Below are 19,921 nucleotides of genomic sequence, written 5' to 3'. Positions count from 1 at the left end.
CATCAGGACAAAAAAAATAACAAAAAAGCCCCACAGGTGTTCACAGGAAACCACTTCAAGAAAGTGCAGAAGAAGGAGTCCAAGCTCCCCTCCTGTTGCTTCATAAAAAAACTACATCTGGGTTTTTTTTTTGTATTTGTAAAGTATCTGTAAATTAAAATACAGTTTAAAAAGTTTAACATATTGCTAAGGTGGAAATTATACACTGACTTTATATTTTACCAATCACTTGAAGAGCTTTACATTACAAGCTGCATTCATCTTTTGACACATTCATAGGTGACTGTGTCACGCCTTCAATCAACCTCCACTGCTAGGGTCACCTTCTCCTTTCCATGATGCTATTACCTGACCTGGATTCAATGAATTGAGTTCAACTAAACTGAAATAAAATGAATGAAGAGAGCAAAAGACTGAATGACAAAAAATGAGAAGGCAAAGAGACAGGCAGATGGAGGGATGATAGATAGAGGAGTGGGTATTGTCAGTCCCCTCAGGTCTCTTTGATAAAGATCAGAGCAGCCACAGCAAGAACCTCAATCACATACGCATGCATGCGTGCGTGCACACGCGCAAACACACACACACACACACACACACACACACACACACACACACACACACACACACACACACACACACACACACACACACACACACACACACACACACACACACACACACACACACCAAAAAACATGAACACTAATCACATTTCTGGAAGATACACTATTAATTCACCCTCTCACTCAAACACATACCAAACACACACTTGTATTTGACTTCTACACTCAGATCATGTTCAAGTTAAAGAGGCTGGAGTCAAAATCAATCAATCAAGTGCTTATAAGGGATCAAAGACCAAGAGGAACAAATGGTAGAATGCTCCATAAGCCGGTGCCTCTAGACATTGCTGCAAATGGTTTTAACAAAAATTTGAAGTGACTTTCCAGTGTTTAGGTTTTACTAGAACTGTATCCACAAGCTGGACAATCATCAAAAATTCATATTTAAGGGGTTTCCTCTGAGGATCTGGTTTCAGTGGCAGTGCATCTGGCAGTCTGATCAGACTCATCAGTCTGCTAACTGAATGTTATTGGCTTGGGCTTACTGCTGTGAATGGTAAATAGTTATAAATGCTAAGATATTACTGATGCGGGAGATGAAACATTTTGTAAATGTGATTCAAAGATGTTTTTGATCACTGAATTATAATGTGGGAAACAATTAGATGGTGTTCTAACTAAAATTTCATGCAGGGAGGAAGGAGTTAAATAAGATTGAGACCAGAAAAGCAACAGGCCTAGATGATATGAGATCTAGACTGTTCAGAGGCTGTGCAGATCAGCTCTGTGTGTGGTGGTCATGCACAATTGTAATCTGAGCCTTAGTCTGGGGAAGGTCCTTATCCTGTGGAAGTCTTCCTGTGTGGTTCCAGTGCCAAATTCTGTACAGCTCAGGGAGGTTAAACAGTTTGGACTTATGGTCTTAACTACTAACTTAAAACCTGAAAAACACCCTGATGAGAATAATCATCAACAACCTGCAACCCCTGGTAGCACACTACTGGAACCTCTGCACTTTGCTTACTGTCCTGTTATTGGGAAAGATGATGCTAACATTTATCTCCTCCACCAATCACTGTCACACCTGGAGAAGGTCTGTGAGGGTCATTTGTTTTTGACTTTTCCAGTGCTTTCAATAAAGTTCAACCCACACTGCTGAGGAAGAAGCTGCAATGTGGTATGCATAATGTGGCCCATTATGACAGTGCTCTCTCCGTTACCCTTCCGCTCTACACATCGGTCTTCAGATTCAACATCCCTAACTGTCACCTCCAGATGTTTTCTGATGATACAGCCATTGTTGGATGTGCATCTCATAAGGGAATGATCTGGAAAAATGGGAAGGCCATCACTGACTTTATCGTCATGGTCTAAAGTCAACATCAACACCAGTAAGACGAAAGAGATAGAGGTTTTATCTTTTAAAGCTATTTTCTGCTGGGAAGGTGGCACAAGAAACGGCTTGATAGACTGGTGAAGAAGACCAGTTCTGTGATTGGCCAAGACAGGCAAGATGAGGGTGTTAGCCAAGCTTATGCCCATTATGGACAACACCACTCCCCCCTTGCATGAGACTATATAGCCCTTTAAATCCGGTAATAAAAATGTATTCATCTTGAGTAAACAAATGGAGAATATTGACATCCTAATAACTAAATGAGGAAAAAATTGATACAACATAATATTGCGATACTAATATTGTATTCATCCAGCGACACTCAATGTCGATATTTTATTATAAAAATTGCAAATATAAATTGAATTGTTTTTTAGTACTAGATAAAATGGTAAAATCGCAGAAGGAAGTTACAGACAAGAAGAAGAAGAAATCTGAAAAGCTCCATTTACATTTAAATCAAAAATAGAGACATTTGGGATTTTTACCAAGGATGGTAAAAAAGATTGATTTGACATGTGGAATTTGCAAGGAGTGTCATATGAAAGTAAAATATTTGGGGAATGTTACAAACATAAGAGATCATCTGATGCACAAACGTCTTGCGGTAATGTTAGCCAATGACAGCAAAGTTAACCTTAACTTAGATTAACTGACAAAGCAGCCAGCACCGGACACGTCTAGTTTGACTGACCTACCTCCAAGTACCTCCAAGTGTAACGACGATGCCCATACAGTACAACACTGTTGAAAATGAGTGCTTTCATTATAGGTTGAGACACTGCAACTGCAGAAAAGGGTTGCACGCTTTGATTATCTGAAAGCTCATTATCTCGTAAAGGTCATTTAATACATTAAAAGTATAGAAATTCTTGAATGTTGCATTTGGGATGTAATTTACATTCAAATAAGTGAGTATAAACTCAAAATTTATGACAGACTTTTAATCACAGGAGTCTGTCTAGAATAGAACAAAAAGATCCAAATAGTTTAAAAAATGTGTTCATCCAATTCATTTTATTTCCCACTTATATTACGTGTTTGTGTTTGTGTCTGCACTTATTAGTTTGAGGCTTTGATCTGACTGAAATACTCACTCAAAGGTAATTAAAAATGTGAAAACGTCTGTTCACAAAAGGTGTAATCTTTTTTCCTAAATCAATGTCACACTTAACAGTCAGAAGCTATCAAAAAGCACACAGGACAAATGAATCCAATTAGCAGCTCAGAAATCAAAGTCACATATTTCATACAGTAAAAAGCCAGAGTAGTCAATATTAAAAAGCTGCATTCATTTTTAGTTTCTCACAAAAATCTGTTTCTTTTTTAAACCCCTTGCAATGTACACCAAGCATTTGATAAACAATACATACTAAATGAGGAAGCTTTAGTAAACTCTTCTTCTAAAACAAAAAGTTGAATCCTTGTTCATACGTCATAATGATGGAACAGTAGGTCCAGAAAATTAGTGCATGACCAGAGGGTCAGTCAGTTGGCAGCAGACCTATGGTAGCAATGTGGAACTGATGGATAAATGCCCAGATGGACTCATTGGTGCTTCTGACATCTGGCCAGTTAGAGCTCCCAAAGTACCTAACCACCTGGCACCAACTGTCCAGGTGGGGGGCTCTCTTCTTTTCTCAAATAAAAAATAATTGTCATCTTACAAAATAATTTAGCCTGATATAGCTGTTTAACCGATATTACTCTGATACTGGACTTCTTGGATAACTTTCTGAGTGTGCCTGAAATAAAATCATTTTATGATCTGATGATCTGATGTTTCTGAACTATTTAATGTTTTGTGGTATAAAAATGTTTTAGTTTGTAAAAAAAAATAGAAATAAAAACTAGCATTGGAAAATTGTGGTGCTATAGTTAACAACACCAGTCAAAGGTTATAGAAACTTTTGTCATTCAGGCATTTTTGGTTGGTTTTACCCCTGAAGAGATGTAACTCGTCTTAATCCAAGAATGCTACAAAAAGCAATGTAAAATTAATTTTATACAGCTTAAAGTCCAACTCAGAGACTCGATTAATGAAGGCTGTTTCTATTATAATGACTCTCTTCACCAGACTGCCACCATGGGTGCACATTCAACGGGCACGTTAAATTACCAAGCAGAGCCTCTCCTGTTAGTAAATTACCAACTGAATATCATCCCTTTAGTTCGTGACTGTATCTATTCTCTCTGAGGTAAAGGTATAAGAAATATGTTACATCTTAGTAAGTTAAAACACAGGCAGTGTAGACACGATAAAGCAAAGGCTTTGAGGAGAAAACAGCAGTAGTAAAGAGAGCGAAGAGGGGAGTGAAATGAAATCTCTGCTGACTTATTAGCTGCATAGTAGCATGTTCTAGGATGAAAAACATGCTCTCTCTCCCATGTTCTCAAAACAATGATTACATCAGACATCAGGGAACTGTGTTTAGAGTTAGGTGAGTTGTCCTCAGATTTTCTTTTGGAGTTTTCAGTCAAAAAAAAAAAATAATAATAATACATACACATATATATACACATATATATATATATATATATATATATATATATATATATATATATATACACACACACACACACATACATACGTGACGAATCCTACTTCCGGGCCTAAAGTAGTCTGCGTTTAATATGGCTTTTGTGTTGTTAACATGTTTAATGTTATGTATTTTCTTCTATTTAATCTCAAAAAGCTCCTAAAACAGTCAGTGATCACTGTTGACCTACCTCGGCTTTTATTACCGCTAATCATTTATTTAAGCTAAGTTTTTAAAACCTTAGGATGTAACTACAGCCCAGCCCATGCAGCAGTATATGAATGACTAACCTCGTATTGTGGATGGATTATCTCAGTTGTTCTCCTGGCTGAAGTTTGGTCCTTTTACAGCATCCTGCCATGCGATTACATTTGTTCCTGACCACCGAGAACACTCACGTTAACTTTTATCCAGTGGAAAAAAAGTTAGCTTGTTTATATTATGCTAACATAGCTGTGTCGCTAGCGGTCACGTAGCACATCTTTATATACCAGCTAGCCCAACTTCAGCAACCCTACAAATGTCACTGCTGTTTAGTTTTCTGTCTTCATTTATGCTGGAAGTGATAACAGAGCTGTACGTTTTAATTTGTTTCCAAAACCCCGCAGTCAGGACATGCTATATTGTATTTAGATGGAAGCTAGCGAGCTAACTCCCTGCTAACTTCTAACTCCGTTAAATGTCATAAATTCCATTTTCATGGATGCCTGGATGTTAAATGTCTCTGTAAAGCACTTTGAATCACCTTGTTGTTGAATTGTGCTATACAAATAAACTTGCCTTGCCTTGCCTTGCCTTAAACTCAATTGTTACACCTGGTAGAGCAGAACGCTGATCATTTTATTAAAGATGAAAGACTTTAGACAGTTTTTCTACTCTCAGTAATGCCATAGTGATCGTTTGATATATGGACCTGCAGCGGAGTTTAGGTCCAGACACTGCTAGTGATGTCAGACTGAACAACCAGATTGTTCCTACTAATTTTTCCTTACCTTAATGTGAAAGGTAATATGAAAAGCAAAAAACAAATCTAAACATATTAACCTCACAGGACACCAGCACTTGTTTAAAATACAGTTTTAATCTTTTTGTAACTATTCGGGATTTATGTGTTTTATGTGTTTTTGTAAGTATGGAAACTGTTATTCTTAAACAACGTTTTTCTAAAAGTACAAAAAAATTTATGGAAGTGTATGAGCGCTAGTTTAGCAAGAGTTTATTTTACACAATAACACAATAAAGTCCCCATTGTGTAAAAAACAAACTAACAAAAACCTATAAAATACTTTAGTGAGCAAAATTAGGTTTAATGTGTAGAAAAGCCTAGATTGAATGCCCCCATATGAGACCACATGGTCTTTAGAGGTCAAAAGAGGAATTAAAATGGGTGACAAAGGATGAAAACGCACAAGGTGGCTCAGTAGACGATGGAGAAATAAGAATAAGAAGGGAAAAAATGATTTCAACACCGATCATGCTGGGAAAGAACAGGGTGTAAGTGTGCGTATGTGCGTGTCTAAGTGCTCTGATAATCTGTGATTCCGTCTCATCAGCACAATATCAAACTGCCTCCGACATCATGCTAAATAATACATCACTGTCTTTCTCTCTGTCTTGCACGCGCACATATACACACTGTATGGTATGTGCTAAAGCATGAATTAGTTATGACCTGACAGCCTTCAGAGGAAGAAATGTTCAAGGAGTCCAACAATCACATCAAAGTGTACCCCACCAAGCAGGCAGGCTGCCAAGGCTAAAGCAGCCCTACTGTATCTTTGCCATGCTGAACGCAAAATTCGTCCTATACAGCAATCTGCTTTATAAAGTGGTCATAATCATGCTGCTTTATTACAATTTATGTCATGGGTACACAGTTACACAGTATATTAACTGATCTATCAATTCAATATTATCCATTCACCCGTATCCACAATACACTGAAGCAACAGGCAGGGCAGTTAAGTTCAGACATTCTTGTCATCATACGCATTCTCCAATTTCTCTTGCACACCTGATTGAAGAGTTCCAAGGCATTTTGAGGCCAGATGGGATTTTAAAAAAAATCCCTGAAGTAAACAATCAATATTTCAACCTAGGGCTGTTCGATATAACGATATATATCGGATGACGATATAAAAACGTCTATCGTTTCATTTTATGCTATCGTTTGTTTCGTGGTGTCGCAAAATAAACTGTTTACGGCAATATTTTTTCATCGTTTTGATGGTCACTGTAGTGGTTATATTAATTTCTTAAAGTTCTCTCTTTCTCTTATATTTTATATAACCACACTACGGACGGACAAGCGCCTGTTTTTATGCCTTGTGGTTAGCAACAACCAACAACAGTAGCACCATCGCGTGTCTGCTTATGTTCCACATAAACCTTTCACAATAAAGCTCAAGATCCTGTTGAGACTTTTCAAAATAAACTGAATCACGTGAAAGAGCAGATTATTCACGGATGAGAAGTAAAAAAGAGCCGCCAGGTGCTAAAAAATAAACCTTAGACTCAAACGTTAGAACAGGCTTTTCCCCGCAGCACACCGTGCAATAAATGCTCACAAAGAAAACGGCGGCCGTTATAACTTATGTCTAAAAATGTATAGTTTCATGCATCGGTTAAAACACTCGACTCCAGCTACATGACGCGCAGCAGGAAACACTTCCCGCAAGTCGAGCTGCCTGAGATTCACAGAATTTACAGAAAATGTTACATTTTTGTGGTTTATATCGTTATCGGGACGATAGATGTCTTATATCGGGATATGAGATTTTGGTCATATCGCACAGCCCTATTTCAACCAACTAAAAACACTCAGCTGTGAAACCATTGAGTTCTGGGACCATCTTCAAACTCGTCTTTGTGTTGATCTGAACTGTGCACCTGTAACGTTGTGAAAATGCATCTTTCATGCTATAGTGTTGACAAAAATGCATTCACAAACAGCCTATTTTTAAACACCTGCCAAATTATTTAAATCTGCCTCTGCGAAGTGCCTGCTTCAGGATGATACTGCCATGATGAATTCACTTTCATGGCTTGTAATAAAGATAATGAGCAGGTATTTTTTGCTCATTGTTTTTCTGTAAGCATAAAGTCAGTACCTGCAAAAATCAAAACTCTGCGATGGCTCCAGAAACAGATTAGGCGGAAGGATTACATGGACTGTGAATGACTTGCCAAAAACTGTCCAAACTTGGGTGGATAATTCCTTCAGAGAAAATCTTCTACTTGCTGTATAAATATACAGCCTAGGTGTCTGCTGTGGACAGTCTAAAAAGTTCAAATTCAATAGAAGAGCGACCAGAAGTAAGTTTAATATTGCAATGTGGTCTGCTGTTAAAACCCCCTTATTCACACAGAGCAAGTCAAACATCTGAATGTATCAACAGCAGGGGCTCTTCAGCTAAGTCCCATGGATGCTCTCACTGAGAGCAAACTCCTTCTGTATCACAGCTACACACACATGCCCGCATAAACATCAACACAGAAACACACTATCACGCAGGATGAACGCGGGCCAAGTAGCAAGTAAAAATTTGTGCCAGTGAATAAATCTGGGACAACTGCTTCGACACACAAGTGGCACCGGCACAGACATAAACACGCACACAGCATGTGTGGAGATTTAGATCCAGACACTTTGCAATCAGTGATATTGTCATCTTGCAGCACACCAGACACACATATAAATAAGATATACGCCAATCAGCTATTGTACCTACACAGAGAATATCACGGAAGGCCCACCAAAGAATGCACAAAGACGAACATAGGCAGTTGAAGAGTGTATACTTTTGAACAGCAAACAGCTGTGACAAACATATTTATGCATTTAGCCATCTATATTTGTGAGGACCAGTTTAGACCTCGGAAGAGGATATTTTTTGGAAAGTGGGGAGGACATCTGGATGGTTTTATGTTGGGACCTACTTTCCAGCGGACTGGGAGTTAAGGCTTGAGTTTCGGTTAGTGGTTTAGGTTGGACCAAAGGTTAGATCTAGATAAAAACAGGCCTTTATTTGTGTGCGTCAAGCTTATGACAAGGAGCTAGGTATTTGATGATCATAATAAGGTGTGTTTGAGGTGCATGTACAGATTTACACAAACGTAGTTTAGATTGACAAGTTAAAGGTTTACAGGTAACACTGCCTGTGTGGCTACTGTACAGAGGCATGGTGAATCATGGAGTTGGTGGTGGTCTTTTTTTTCCTCTGGTAAGTGACTTTAATCCATTTTGGAGCACATATGTAGGCCATTTTTTAACCTTGTTTCGAGTAATAAAACAGCTGAAATTACCTACTAATTAATTTTAAAGCGTGGAGACGAGTGTCTTCATCATCAACTTCTAACAACTTGTCAATCTCCTAATGAGCGTATCCTGGATATTCATCCTTTCTAATGACAAAAACATACTAATTAATCAGTGTTTTATTCACTATGAGTTAAATGTGTGACTGAGCCCATAAAGGCATCCAGGGAGTGTTTACTGAGGCCAAATGTGAGGGCCGCTTTCAAAGAGACTTCTATTTTTGACACCGCAGCTATTGCCCTCAGTGGCCATTAAAGAAATACTGGCTTAAGGCACTTCTGTGTCAATCCTTTATGCCAGGTGTGGACAACAAATTTTAAAATTCATTGCCCACATCTGCTTTATGCTTTTCATGCATGAACTAAATGCAGTGTGTGTCTGACTACACGAGGTCCCATCTTTACTAACACTGACACTATTAGAAAGTATCCTAAGTATTCCAAGTCATTTATAAATAGCTTCATATACAAAAAGTAAAAGCAGGTATTTTGATCTGACCAAAGTGCTTTTTTAATAACACTCCAGGTTTCAGAGGGATTTGGGGAGACAGCATTCAGACATAGAATCAGATAAATGGAATTCATGCAACATTAACCATGTTATTATTTTTACCTGTTCCTATGAAATAGTATCCAAATTGCCATTAATCACAACCACCACTATTTCAGGAACTAATTTGTAAGACTTGCTGTTGTAAGGGCAGCACAGCATTTCTTCAGAGGCTATATTCACACTAAATAGTATTAAAAAGTAGTATGAATGACTATAACTTACACTCTATATAATGTTTTTGGCATTTTACTTTCACTGAACATTTGTAGCCACTTTGTGATAAATGGTGGAAAAGAAAGCAGAGGTATAAAATACAACAAAGAAGCTCATTCAAAGGTATAGCTGCTGAGGCATTTTTGCCCAAGTGTTGTGCATCATCACCACCTATAACAAACACATTATGATAAAGACAACAGGTTTAATTGTAAATTATGTTAATTGTTCTTGAATTATGTTAAACACCTTCTTCTCACATTCTCTTCTCTACAGTATTTTTCATTGTTAACTGATACATTGCAAATGATTATGTTACCGACTCGTGTCTAATTTATGTCTACCTAAATGACACCTTGTGTCGATGATCTTTTAGAGGGCATTTGGGGTTACATATTGGGACTATAGTGTTGCCATGCAATCTGTTAGCATGTCAAGAAACTATTCAGTCAATAAGAATCAAGTAATAAGTGTTGCTAGTTTTCCCAGTGTAATGTGGTTGCCTCAGTTTGATGCTTTATGCTTTGTTACTCACTGAATTGTTGAGGACATCAAAGTTTTTCTTATCTGAATCTCATCTCAAATCTTTAATGCTCCCAGCATATGGTGTTGATTCACAGTGAGCGCTAAATTTAATTAACAAGCAAACTTTTACCTCTCCTTATGTATGACTATGGCACCACAGTGTTTATTTGGGCCCTAAGGGAAGGGGGCAAAAGCAGTTCCCCTCGCGATGACTCCACTCCTCCACAGCATGATCAGAACGCTGCATTTTTCAACTGGTAAATTCTTCCACCATATTAAAGTGGTTATGTAAAAAGGACAGATTGACTTGTCTGTTTTTGTTTAAGTTAAAAAACATAAATGTATGAGAAAGATTTTAGCGCCCAAACATCTGGGCTCTGCTCTTCCACGTCTACATTATATAATCTTTAGTAAGCTCACATTTTTGTCATTTTTGTTTATCTATGCTTTCCTCTCTCTCATAACAGCCTACTTTTTAAAAAAAAAAGGTATGAACTTGTCACCCACTAGGGAGTCTCTTCCTGTGCTGAGTGGGAGGGAGTCAGAAAATGCATATTGAATTCAGGGCATAGCAGTCCTTCTTGGAAACTTTCTGCATCTGGATGGCTCTCAGTGGGACTGACTTAAAATCATGTACTGAGTGAAGACACGAGGACGTAAAAACCTTACGTGTGGTATTTTAAGAGTACACTATGTCTAACAAATAAACAGGGATTGCTTGGGGTAGACAACACACAGTGGACCACTTCATTTACTTCTTGATTGAAAAACAAGGGCTCACTCAAGGTCGAGTGTTTGTTGCGAGTGTCCATCTTTCCTACACGCCTCAGTACATACCCACAACGAGATGTGTCCTATGGAATTTGACCTGATATTTAGTACTCAGAGTGGGTCTCGGCTTATGCTATTAATTTACCAGATATATAAAGGTCAGCAGTGAAGCATAGCATATTTATGCTTTACATACCAGCCAGACACGCAAACACAAACACAGACACTTTCTGACCTTCATAGTTGAGTTTGAAGCCATGTGCAGAAACCGCAAAGTCACTGGTCAGTCTCAACGAGAAGACATTTCCTGTGCTGGTGACCGGAGGTGGAACCTGGAAACCTGTTAACCTGTATAAACAGAGAAGATAATATACTGACATGATCAACACATTACACATTAAGTATGAGAAAAACAAGCCACTTGCTTTTGTGGAATAAATAAAAGCCTTGGTGATAGTAACCTGCAGTGACAAGGAAAATATCAGGGAATGCATAAATCAGCAGAAGATTAACAAGAACCCATCTTGTACTTACAGGAGAGAGGAAAAAACATTTTTAACAGCCTTGACCGTTGCCCATTTAGCAATGAATGGCTTTTATGTAATAAAAAACTTTTCATACACTCTGTGTTTAAGTACGTTGATAGATGTTTTTTAGGATTCAGAAAGAGGAATTCATTTTGCTGAAGTCAGTACCACAGTGACAGAGAAGACAAATGGAAAACAGTAAAGACAGTATAAAACCTCTTCTCAGTCCTCACCAACACCACTGCCTGGCATCGAGCCTCTTAGACAGAGCACAAAAACCCTCTCCATTTTCCTCTAAAAAACATCTACTTTAATGGGGGCTTTCAAATAAGTCAAGGCATCAGATCAAAGTGTGCTATGAAATCTGGTCAGCCAGCTAGTAATACTGAAATGGATCTGTGTGCAGATCAGTAAACAATAAAAAAAAAAAAAAAGAGTCAAGTAGGAAGCCAAGGCCCCCTTTAATGTGCACTCAACATGTTTGAGTCTGACCTCGAAAAATACGCTTACCCACTACCGCTCGTAGGTGGGCCTTTAGCCCTCAGAATTCCTTGAAATAAACAGGGAGGAAGCGAAGAGGAGGAATGGAAGGCCAGCGCTTTTTCAGGTAGGGAAAAGAGCCAAACCGCCTTGCTGCCACTGCGACACATTTTTCTCGTGTCCTGCAGCTACCATTCTTCCTTCCATTTCCTCCCTTCCTCGCCTCCTCCTTCTCTTCCCCTTGCCTACATCTACTCATACCATCCTCTCCTCTAGCATTAAGTCACCAAACTCATATTTTTTGCCTTTTGCCTTCACTCCCCTCCCTATGTAGTTTCTCATCTCCTCCATCCACTTCCTTCTGTGGCATTTATCCACCTAAATCTCTTTTGTTACCCTTCCTCTTCAGTTCTGCTAATCTCTTTTTCCTGGCCTTCTTTTGTATATAGATATATTCCCTCTCTTTTGTCTCACCATCTTTTTTTTTATTTTTTTAAATATAATCTTTCCTTTGTATCTATATTTCCTTTAGCCATACTTACCACTTACTCTCTCCCCTTCCTAACAATCAGGACACAGCTTATTACTTAACTGTGTTTTATTCTTCCCCACTCTTTCTGCACACATAAACACGACACTTGAAGCATGTCAGAATACACCTGCTATAACACAGAAGACAAGTTCAGTGTAGCCACTTTTGTACCTGTGAGCTGTTCAAAGTAATCTGCTTCATGTTACTGCAACAAGAGAAACGATGTCTGACTGTGACCTCTAACTAGTATTGAGACTTTAGCATAACACGCTTCCCCAGTTATGACAAAGTGCTTTTACATTTTTAAAACATTCACAGCACGCAGAGACTTGCTTTAATTTTGTATTCTCCTGCTACATCCCTGCACTCATCCTTCTTCTCAATATGTCTTCCCGTTTTTCTTTCTGTCTCCACATATTAATTTATTAAGCTTTCTATCAGCAAAAACAACCACAGTTAAGTCTAGAATCCTTCCCTCAATCTATTCTTCCTCTCTGCCCTTCTTTCATTTTCTTCTTCTGCCACCTACCTTGCTTTTATGCTCCATTATGAGTTTGCTTTTTTTTTTTTTTACCTCTCATCTTTTAATCTCCCTATCCTACTTCTTTTACCCTCTCACATCCTCCTTGTCATATTTATTCATTGTCTGCTGTCTCCTCTGCTTTCTTCTCATCTTTCTTTACCTCCATCTCACCTCCATTTTCCTCCCTGTTTTAATCCCCAATGCTCCACTTTTTTCAGTTGTTAGTTCAGATTTGTTCCCCTTCTGTAAATTCACTCTTCACTAATCATTCTCCCTCCACTTCTTTCTGCTCAAGCCGACTGTCCTGCACCAGCTTCCATCTCCTCCGTCAGCTTGCTTTCCATTGCTGTTCACCCCCCCGAATCGTTTTAACTCATCCAGGCTCACATGTTGATTCTCATTTCTCAACTGACTTACTCCCTTTCTATTTCTTTGTTCTCTCCCTTCTAATCCAAAACCACTCAAAGTGCAAATGGCCACCTTTTTAAAAGTACCCAACCATCTCTTTAATCTTCCTCTCCATTCCTAATCTATTTCTCATCTATGCATTTCTGCCTCAGCTTCATTTCTATTTTTGGGATTTTTCTGATCTCATCTCCAGTCAGTAAATCTCTGTCTTCCTCTCTCTCAGTTCTTCTTCTATTTGTTTTGTTTTTTTCTTCTCAGCATTATTAAGCTGCCCTTTTTTGGCCTCACTTCCCTCTCCATTTTATCTGTCTTTACAGTAAACGCAATGCTGTTTATGCATGTGTGCATGCAAAGTTTGTAAAAGGAAAAAGCCGTAAAACACAAAGTTTAGGCAGTAGTCACAGGAACCTTAGTAATATCAAGTTATTACTGTGTAACGTGATTCTGTACGTCTAGATGTCATCTGAGTGACGTCTTCCTCCAAGTGACGAAATGTTTCTCCCACTGAAAACGGGGATTACTGTGCAACAATCAACATATCATTAGCAAACTGAGTGCATGCTGAGTGCACACATGACATAGGTTTTAGGTTTTTGATCACTCTAGTAAACAATATATATAATTTAGTTGATTAATTAGCAACGTCTTGTATAATTAACTGTTTTTTAAGCACAAAATGTCCAAGTGGCTCAGCACTTAATGGTTTTTCTACTGTTACTTGTCACTCAAAGTGCTCTTTACACTATAAACCACATTCATCCATCCACACAATGCTTTATTCTTGGCATTAAATTACCTCCATTACACACTAATGGAGGTAATTTGAGGATCCGTATCTTGACCAGAGACACTTTCACACAGAAACTAGAGGTGCTGTAATTGAACCACTGGCCTTATGATCTGCTAACTACCCGCTCTACCCCCTAATCCACAGATGCCCCCCTTGAATTATCTGTGTGTGTGATTTTTTTTTTAAATATGAAAAATAACAGTTTCCCTGGATGAAGCACCTTAAGTCATATTTCAGTTTAACACAATCTGCTATTACAGAAAGAATTCTACACCACAACAATAACAACATTTTATATGCTCTTGAGACAAAGAAAATAAAATCTCTGACCACTCCTCCTCCTCCGTCCCATTTCTAGGCTTCTAATATCTTACTTGTAATGCATCACATCTTTCAGAAACAATCCATCAATACACATATGTGTATATACCCCCAGTACTCTATTTTATTTTATGATGAAAGTAATATCTGGACTCCAGAGCTGAACCAAATGTCATGGTAATAAATACACACACACACACACACACACACACACACACACACACACACACACACACACACACACACACACAGAAACAAAAAACCCCTGCCTTTTAAATATGAGATTATTCATTTGTGATGTGGCTGATACTTTGGTGTGTCATCTTACATTACCAGCGCTCATAGTGCTGAGAGTTACAGAGTTTGGCCATGTGACAGTTATAAGAGATCACAACAGGAAAATGATTAAAAAGTTGATTATTATGAATAAGTTGAAAAAATTAGAAAAGGCGATGCCGAAAAAAATTCTCTCAGATCTGCCAATTTAGGAAACATGTAACTGAGCAAAGAATATGCATGCATCACTCTTGGTTAGCATATTGACTGCATCTGTTCAGAGCACAATGGTTGCTGGTGCAAGTTTATTAACTGTGGCTACTGTATTCTTCCTTAACAGCTGTAGCCCGCCATGATGGATAAAACATAACAGCTGAAAGTGCAAACAAACACTCCCTTGGTTTTGTTCCTGACTGTTCTATTAAAATATTATGTAAATTACATAAAGACTAAAGTCGCCATTACCTTTTTTCTTATTATTTATTCATTCCAAAAGACCTATTGTCACTGATTTTCAGTCCAGTACCTGTGTAAACCTCAGCCTTTTCTCGCTGTTTCCCATCCTTATGAGCGGCATCTTAGCCATAGATAGATTAATAGCTGAGAGACTGTTTTATTAAGCATATCTTTCACAGATTCAGATAAAAAAAATGGGGAAAATTAGACAACAGACTGCTGCTAGCAAATTGTAGAAAGTTACTATTTAAAACCGGTTCTTTGCCAAGTTGACTGTTATGTGTAGACACAACACTGATTCATCCCTTGAGTTAGGTACCTGTCTTATACTCGAATGATTCATAGGTCAGTGTTAAGTGGCTTAGCGAACCAAAAATAATCGGGGGGTGGCTGTAGCTCAGGAGGTAGGTGGTTCGATCCCTGGCTGTTCAAGTCTGCATGCCAAATATCCTCGGGCAAGATACTAACCCCAAATTGCTCTCTGATGCAGCCATCGGAGTATGAATCTTAGATAGAAAGCACTTGCATGGAAAAAGTGTTTGTGTGAATGAGGCAAGTTGTGTAAAGCTCAGAAAGAGTAGCTAAGAGCTACATAAGAACCAGTCCATTTACCAGGTAAAAGGGCTAAACTGAAAATGAGTGAAAAAGAAGCCTAAAGAAACACTTTGAATGACCTTCAGAAAGCCTGGAGAACTACTGCTCAAGACTGCTAAAAATTATAAGACAATCTGGCTCCTTCCTAATTTAAAGAACACAGTAGTTGCTCATAACCTTTGGACTGTATTGTATATATGGAGCACAAATTGAGAGTTCTGGTTCCAGAGAAAACTATAAGCCAAATCACCTGAAAACATGTAAGTAATAGCTTTGCCATCTGGAGAATGTGACCTGCATATTTAACAAAGCAGACTTCCAGATTTGGCTCTCAGATTATTGAAGGTGCATCCCCTGCCCTGTTTTCCACCCACCCCCCGTCCTCAGCTGAATCTTTCAATATGCGGGACAGCACAGCGACAGCATTTATGTGTTCTCAGATTTATGAGGTAAAACCAAAATTCTCTCACAGAAACTGAACGAAAGATGGAGCAGTGGGCGACTGGCACTCAAGGTCTATTCCCATGGGACCGTGTGTAGTAGCGTATGCCCATGAGTGTGTGTGTGTTTTGTGTGTAGCAAAATCACATTAGCGAGTGAGTGAATGAAGCTAATATCAGCAGAGTGCCTTCTCTGTGCTGTCACACACAAATACAAAAACAGAAGGGTAAGAGAAAACACACACCGTTTGCTTTAGTTTCTGAAAAAGAAGCAACAACGCAGTATGGCTAATGTGATTGGCAGAGTCCCTCCTCCTGTTACCCGTTTCATTACCATCACGGCCATGAAGAAAAGAGAGAGAATGGGAAAGAAAAACTGTAAATATTAAAACAAAAGGGGCTTTATGGAGTAAGTAATAGTCAGCTAAAATTTTGTGTTGTGTGAAATTGTTTCTGAGGTGAAGTCATTAATGATGTAAATGTCATCATTCATCATATCAATAACTTATCTGATGTCTATCATGGGTAGAGATTCACATGTGTGAATTTAAAAATCCTATGTCACCTTCTTCTCAAGTTATCCCATTCATATGAATTGTTTTAAAAGACCTTGACCTCTGTTCTTAAGGTCAAGGGCACTGAGATTCAAACTTGTCTGAGATTTTTAGTAGTATGGTATCAGTTTGAAACTCCTACATTACTTTGTTCTTGAGTTATTTCACTCATAAACTTGGATGTCCATGTTGCCATGGGTGATGACAATACCCGGTCAGCCTGTTACAGTTGAGGGGTAATAAAAAGGGATGCTGTACATCATCTGGCGGGTAAATATCACTTGCGGACCACAGTGCAAGACTGATTGAGGTGTTAGTTATGTTTACAGTTTGTTTTGATGATTTTTTTGTGACACAATGGCGCATCGACATTATCTCAGTAGATTCTCATCTGACTAGCTAAGCATAAACATCACAACAACATGACCCAATCAGTAACCTAATTTTATGGGTCAAAGACACTTATTTGCCTTCTAGAAACCCAAGCATCAAACCTCAAAGAGAGTGAAATAGACCTGCAGAGGAGCCCAATGGGATGAAAATAAAACACAGTACTTTACAAAACAGTGGAAATCTGGACTGATCTGACATAGACCTGTCAGCCAAAGACACTAAGTTTTATATCAGATCATACTTAGAGCAGTCTAGTGGTAAAAAAATAAATAAATACAAAATTTTAGGGCAAAAACATTTATTTAATGGAAAACAGTACACTATGCCAAGTTACAGGGGTTTAGGTTCCAAGATAGAAGTCTAAAATTACTCATGGTTGAACCTCAAATAAAGAGAATTACCCTGCAAATATTGGGCATGCCATAAACAGTGTCAGGTTTGTTTTTCACAGCAATCTGTTTTATTTTGACCCACAGAGCCTTAGAAAATGATAGTATACTGAGGATGCTGTTCTGTTTTCAATATTGTTAGTTAAAGTCCAAAATGAAGTCAATGTGTAAAGAGAATAATTTAAAAGCCACGAAGCATTATTCATTGAAATTAGAGATGCCACTTTCTATTTTTACATGACTTTAATCAAACCTCCCCAGTATTGTTTTTGAAGGGCGCATTTACTTTATTCCTTGACGATCGGTTTCTTGTATTTCAGTGTTGTGTCATCATGCAGTCTTTAGTTGATATTTATGTGATCATCACACAAGCTCGCTCTCTTACACAAATGCACACAAAGGTCTAGTACCCATGAAGCTTATTCAGTCCATTAAAAGTATATTATTTTATGAAAGTTTTTTTTTATTCCATTTGCAAATGACAAATGACACTCAATTAATTTGCAAAAGTAAAGTAATTATCACATTAAGCTACAGAATTTGATGGCACTGCAATTTTTTTATGAATATGTTTGCACGTGCTTGCTGTGTGAGTGTTCCTGAGTGGAGTACCAGTGGAAATAGACAAAAACCTAAATATTTTTACCAGGCTTAGTTCATTCACTGAAGGTCAGTAATCAAATGAATAGTTCGGTCTGATAGAGCAGAAGACAAGAAAATCCTAATCAAATAGGCAGACAGGTGTATACTAGGGAACAATTTGAAACAGGTAGGAACAAAAAATACAGAAGAGAAATAAAAACCTAAACAAGATAAAACTGCGAACATAAAGAATGACTGCAAAGCCTGATTATGTGGAGATAAAAGAAGAACAAAGACAAGTGAGGAAATATGTGAGAAATAAGAAAGTTAGAGGGAAACTGAAAGAACAAAGAGAGAAATTACAAACTTAAAACATAAAACAATTAAAAAAAATAATCTTAATGATCAGAATGTGAGACACGACACGAGTTTAACACATTAAATTTAAATAACCTTTAAATAACCTTTTTTGATAAAATAAAGTGAAGACAGTACATCACATTTTTGTGATATTTATTTCTACTATTTTGAACCTAGAACATTTATCAAGGTTTAAAGTTGAAAATATATTTAGAATAGATTAGAATAGAATAGAATTCAACTTTATTGTCATTGCACATGCACAGGTACAGGGCAACGAAATGCAGTTTGCATCCATCCAGAAGTGCTTTAGTGATATAGATATATTACAATATATATTAGCAATAGTATAGATATGTAAGTATATTACAGGATGGGTCTATTATGGTATGTTATAATGTACACGGTATGAAGTATGTTGTGAATATTCTATAACTAAGTATGTAGGCTGTAGTGAGTACAAACTATGTACAGGATATGAACAGGATATAAATATGAAAAACTATACAGAATATGAAATAAATAACTTTACAGAATCTGAGATATACAGCTATACAGAAATGGGAACTATGCAAGTTGTAAACAGTTGTAGGATTAAAAATTATCGTATGTACAGAATGATTATTTACAGAGCTATACAGTAGTGCAGTTAAGATAAGTGAGATATGTGGATAATTTCTACAGAGGCTGTATAAAGTGCTAGTGGTTGTGAGTGGTGGTTCAGTCCATGTTATTATTGTGTGTTTGAGGGTACAGTTGTCCATTGTGGGTGTGTGTATGTTCAGTCCATGTGTTAACGTGGGTCAGGAGGCGGAGTTCAGGAGTCTGACAGCTGTGGGGAAGAAGCTGTTCCGGTACCTGGTGGTCTTAGTCCGGAGGCTCCTGTAGCGCCTCCCAGAGGGCAGGAGGGTGAGGAGTCCATGTGATGGGTGGCTGGGGTCTTTGATGATTTTCCCAGCCCTTTTCAGACACCGCTTCCTGTAGATGTCTTTTATGGCAGGAAGTGGTGCTCCGGCGATGCGCTGGGCAGTTTTCACGACCCTCTGCAACGCCTTCCGGTCCGAGGCAGAGCAGTTCCCGTACCAGACTGTTATACAGTTGGTCAGGATGCTCTCGATGGTGCAACGATAGAAGTTCACCAGGATGTCTGAGGACAGGTGGTTCTTCCTCAGAGTCCTCAAGAAGAAGAGGCGCTGGTGAGCCTTCTTGACCAGCTTGGAGCAGTTGGTCGTCCAGGTGAGATCCTCGGAGATGTTTTTGCATTTGCATTTTAATTAACAGTAGTGACAGTATATCATGTTTTTTAAATAATGTATTTCTGTTGATATATTTTTATTGGATATTCTGATTTTTTCTAAGGAAATCTGAACACTGTCATGCTTTGCTCTGCATTTTGCTGCTCTTTTAATGAGATA

General features: G+C 38.1%; 1 protein-coding gene across 1 annotated transcript in view; it reads right to left on the bottom strand.

The window, feature by feature from the left end:
• The window catches only part of csmd3b (CUB and Sushi multiple domains 3b), a 403,942-nt gene that overhangs the window by 264,539 nt on the left and 119,482 nt on the right, over positions 1–19,921 (bottom strand). Inside the window, exon 5 of the mRNA XM_026157423.1 lies at positions 11,117–11,229. Within this exon, the coding sequence (XP_026013208.1) occupies positions 11,117–11,229 (113 nt within the window). The remainder of the gene's footprint in view (positions 1–11,116; positions 11,230–19,921) is intronic.

This window comes from Astatotilapia calliptera, chromosome 22, assembly GCF_900246225.1.
Source record: "Astatotilapia calliptera chromosome 22, fAstCal1.2, whole genome shotgun sequence".
NCBI lineage: Eukaryota > Metazoa > Chordata > Actinopteri > Cichliformes > Cichlidae > Astatotilapia > Astatotilapia calliptera.
Note: the sequence above shows the minus strand (reverse complement) of the source record. Positions and strands in the feature narration are given on the sequence as shown.